Source organism: Triticum dicoccoides, chromosome 2B (genome assembly GCF_002162155.2).
Source record: "Triticum dicoccoides isolate Atlit2015 ecotype Zavitan chromosome 2B, WEW_v2.0, whole genome shotgun sequence".
Lineage (NCBI taxonomy): Eukaryota > Viridiplantae > Streptophyta > Magnoliopsida > Poales > Poaceae > Triticum > Triticum dicoccoides.
In genome coordinates, this window is record NC_041383.1 from 12051622 (window position 1) to 12056627 (window position 5006).

Here is a 5006-nt window from a genome sequence, read left to right on the forward strand (position 1 = left end):
GGGGGGTATGTTGACTTTTTCTCCATACAGCTGTAGTACTATTCATCCCTCTTCCCATTCTCATTCTCCTCCTGTTCCTTTTTCTCCGTTCGTTCGTTGATCCATGGATTCATCTACAATTCGTTGCTAGATCCTGCACCAAATCCAGAGTGGCCTACCCGTGCATCATTAAAAGTGGGAAGGAGATACTCTTGGAGGCCCGATCGGACCGAGGCTGGGGCACGCGTTCCTACCGCGAATTCTGTGCCCCCTCGAAGTGAGGACGCGAGGCAATGCGGTAGCCGGGCCGGGAGGTTACTGGAGAATATGAGAGATCTGTTTCCCTGATTGGCGTGGTCTCCTGTTTATGGCACTGGGTTGAGAGCTGTGCAGTCGGGTTCGACCGCTATGTTCCATCCAATGGTTTACTTGACGCTTCTCATATTTTCCATCCAATGAGTTCAGAAATTTTTCCATACCACTGTTATTAATGCAGAGTATATGTAATATGAAAGTTCTTGTTCAAATTAGTAGAATGTAGTTAGCACATGTTATAATTTCTTGATATATATCACAATAATCGCAGTAATACTTGTCAGTTTCCTTTGTAGTTAGTTTGTGTCAATCAAAACATGATCATTTTAATATTTTCGTGTAAGAGATCTCTTATAGCCATTGTCGTGAAAGCAAAATAAAGTTAGCGACCTGAAGAAGTTGAGAGACATAAATAGATATGGTTCCATTGTAACTGATATTACTCAGTTGTCACTATATGCTTGAGGGTCTCGTTCCTCGAGAAGTGGTGATATCATATCTAAGAAGAAGTTTGATGCATTACCTAACTTCTCTGCTTTTTGTGCCTTAAGGGCATCTCTAGCCGATCCCCTATAAGTTAACGGAGTAAAACCCTTACTGGAATATATATACTCCACTATATTTTTCCATTTCTAGCCGATCATCTAAACTTAACGGCGTAAACTTCAATTTGATCGAATTCAAAGCAATTTTAACCGAATTTAGCGTGCATTCAAATATAAACATATATAGTTTTGCACAACCGAACATAAAAACACAAATTTAAACTAAACTAAGCTTAACTAAACTACTTTCGGTCGAATGTGAGGTCGATCCAATCCTTCCTCGCCAGGTACGGTGTGTTGCGATTTGGGTCCAGGCCGGTGTTGTCGTCTTCGTAGTCGGGGAAGACACTCCTCCACTTGTCGATGTCGATCTCCTCGTCCTCGCAGCCAAGTCGCCCACCTCACCGCCCTCTGCGCCGCCGTCCTTGACGCCTTTGACCTCGTTGAAGGAGGAGATAACGATAACCTCGTCACCAGCATCGGCAAAGATCACCCGCTCTGCCTCCACGAGCTCCGGGTGCTGCTGGCGGAGCTCTTGCATGTAGGCCTCGTCGGCGGCCTTGCCCTTGAGGTGCTTCCTCGCCTCACGGTCCTCCCGCGCCATGGCCGAGCTCACCACCCCTGGCTCTGGCGGGACGAGGTGGACCAGAGCCGTGCCGAAGGGGAAGTTGAGTCGGGCAGTGGCGCCATGGTAGCGGACCTGCCAGCGGTCGTCCTCAATGGCTGCGAGCTCGGCCGTATGGTAGCTCCTGAGCCACCGCCGAGTATGGGTCTCCCCATACATGATTTCGGCCATCCACGTCCCCCACCGCCGCTGCCGGACCCCGAGGTAGGTCCTCATCGACGGCCGGGGCGGAGCGAGGACGGGGAAGTCCTCGAACCGGCATAGGGGCATGGCGGCATGCAGATCGGGCAAGCGGCGATGGCGGTTCGATGAAGCATCCACGGAGGACAACCCGATTTTGTCGATGAAGCACCCGTGGAGGACGACCCGATTTTGTTGGTGGTACTTTTGTCAGGTAGCAAATTTGTTCTGCAGTCTTCGATTTTGTTGGTTTTACTCTGCCCGGGTAGCAGATTTTGGAAGACTTTGATTTTCTTGGTGGTGCTCTGGTCGGATAGCAGATTTGCAGACTTTGATTTGTCTAGAATTGGTTGATTCTGACTCTTGCGCGTGCTTTGGATGTGGCCGGCTGAGTGTGTTTCTATTTTGTTGCCATGACCAACTCTATGTAGAGTTCTTTTTATCCTATACTCCACGTGGAGTTCTATTGATGGAGTCCCTCCATATAGGATGAAGCGAATCAAGAATTGGTACCTATCCTATGCTAACACGTTTTCGCTGTTCCTTTGTTTATTTCTGAGAGTTCTTTGTTATATACACATGTCTATACTTGTACAGTTGCACGTTGTCCTTCTAATCAGGCACATTAGAATCCGATTGATATTTGTTTGTTCCTAACGGATGTACAGATGCTCTCTTTTTTGTGTGAAAATGTTGTATACATGACATATCCCATATACTATATACCTAAATAGTTTATGCCCGTGATCTTTGTTATCGTAACATGCACGCATATGACCTCATGGCCAATCAAACATGCATGGGAAAAAGATTTTCATTATTATTTGATCCCATGCGCACATCTTATCTCACTGCACATGTCATTTCATCAAAGGTCCACTTAACATGCATGGAAAAGGTTTTTCATCATATTATGTCCCTGATTTCAAATATTTTTCTACTCCAGTAGTCAAACATAATATATAACATTTACTCTAATTTTTAGTTCATACAATCAAATCACTAAAATATAGTATTGCAGTCAATTCTCGCAACATTTTGTGGGGTATATTGTTAGAATCCGATTGATATTTGTTTGTTCCTAAGGACGTACATGAATAATATTGTCATATCTTTCGGACTTTTAAATCCGGGCTGTCATACGCAAGATCAACGGATAAAATAATTTTAGCTTATATGGATTATGGATTAACGTGTTGACTTATTTGTATTTTGTTTTTATCATAGTGCAATCACATATGCTCAACCCTATAAATGCACACACATCCTACCCCTATGAGCACCTTCGAGATACTGAGCGAGCACATCATCAACTTGAACCTGGTGGGTTGAGGATACCATTGTTCACTTAACCATCTAATCACGGGTTGGTTCACGTCTTCTGTTTTAGTTATATAGTAGATACACTGGATCTATGCCTTATTCTGAAATTTATTCAGGTGGGAAATCCCCCCATCCAAAACAAAAACATATTAGAAATTTACAGTACGTTAATTGATATCTATAATACATGAACACATATGTTTATCATGTATAGAAAAATACAACAAGAGTTACATTACACAAGTCCCAAAACAAAATTAGATTGGCACACCACGTCGCTTCCTCCCTGACAAGGTACTACTACTACCTTCATGTGTATCCTGAGCACGACTTGTAACCAAATGAACAAATGATTTATGAGGGGGTATCCTTGATTCATATCTAATTAGAATGAAGTCTCCTTCTGGTCTAACACTCGGATCCGCTAGAAGCTCTGCAAATGTCACATTTGGTGATTCCTCCTTGATTGGAACATTACTTGTATAACTTGTCATGGTAAGTGGATGCAAAGCAAAGTCCGTTATGTCGACTGGAAGGCCTAGTTCCATAAGCTTGCTGGGGTGCGCACCATGTATGAAGAGGTTTCTCTTAACATGCCTTGTCATCTTGTCAAATATGCAACGCCAAAACTGAATAGTGAGGTTCATTCTCAACACATGTGAGAACGTATTTATTGCTACAAGTGAACCTTGCTTATTGTGCAACTGATTGGCAAACTCATCTGCTAATTGCAGTAGTCGTGGATGTTCTGCGGGGTCTACGCTCCCGAATGCTAGGGTCTTAAAAAGATACCTAAACTCGTCATAAGACAAAACACTTAAGAAAATAGGCTGCACCGATCCAAACCGGGCTAATCTTTTAAGTTTACTTATGATGATGATCTTGCTTCCTCTGTTCATTCTTACGAGAAACAAGTGAAAAATTTTCCAGTCATCGTCGCCTATATCGGAAGCAAACTCTATAACTACCAAGATCATCCCAAACATGGTCCATCCATTGTCAAGTACCATCAAGAGGTTGTCTCCATTCAAGTGCAAAATAGAGGAGAATTGTGGGCGAACCCTTTCGTCTGCACACACATGAGCAACCAATGTTTTCTTCCCAACTCCAACACCACCTATGATTGGAAGAACTGCAGGTGCATGAAGATCGTTGTGCTCCAACAAGAAGCTCAAGAGCTTTTGCTTTTCAGCATGTCGGCTGAACATGAAGTTGTTGGTGTAAAGATAAACGTCATATGGCCTACGAGACATGCGCTCACATCCACCCAGAAACACAACAAATTCTGTCATGTTAGCAACAACAATTTCTAAGCTTTCCAAGGCACCATCTGACTCGAGGCGAATGGTCTTGTCATCCATCTCAGTTTTTGTCCGAGAACGCTTGAATGGAATGGATAAATACAAGTTGTTGCTAGATGAGTCGTTGATTCTAACCTCGTCAAAGCATGCACTCTCTTGGTGGTTTTGGAACCTCAGGGTGTCCAGCATGCGGTATCCTTTGTACATGGCCTCTGAGAGCATCTTGAGCTGCAACAACATCCCAGAGTTGGTTATGTACCGCACATCTGCCTCCTCGATGACTATGCTGACTCTCATCAGGAGGTGCTGCAATCTCTCCTCCATCTTCTCTGATTGTGCATGGCTCAAGGAGGAGTTGTACTTGTTTTTGAGGAAGGAGATGAAACGGCTCACTAGTTCACCCGTGACTACGGATATGGCAACCTCCATGGCAAGCAAGAAGACGGTCGATGATGGAAGCTGTTGGTGGTCTCTATGGACTCTGGACAGACTAGCCTCTGCAAGTATTATAGAGATACTTCACCAAATATAAGTCTCCAAACTATTGACGGCGATATGTTGAAAGGTGGGTGATACACGCCGGCAAAGGTGTATCCTTGCTTTTCTTGAACGGTCACCGGGGGAGATAGCTTCCCCACCTGAAAGTCAATGCATCCTTGTAAACTACATCTATTTGTAATCTTTATTATTGGCCTAGCACCCCATGGAATACATAACTTGCGCTTCTAGCAAAAACGT

The 5006-nt window shown here is 44.0% G+C and overlaps 1 protein-coding gene across 1 annotated transcript; it reads right to left on the minus strand.

Annotated features, from left to right (window-relative positions):
• Window positions 1-3220: 3220 nt before the first annotated feature.
• On the minus strand, window positions 3221-4697 carry LOC119366817. Its single transcript, XM_037632527.1, has one exon. It carries the CDS (start codon window positions 4695-4697, stop codon window positions 3225-3227), a length of 1473 nt encoding a protein of 490 aa, XP_037488424.1. The 3' UTR covers window positions 3221-3224.
• Between the last annotated feature and the right edge of the window lie 309 nt (window positions 4698-5006).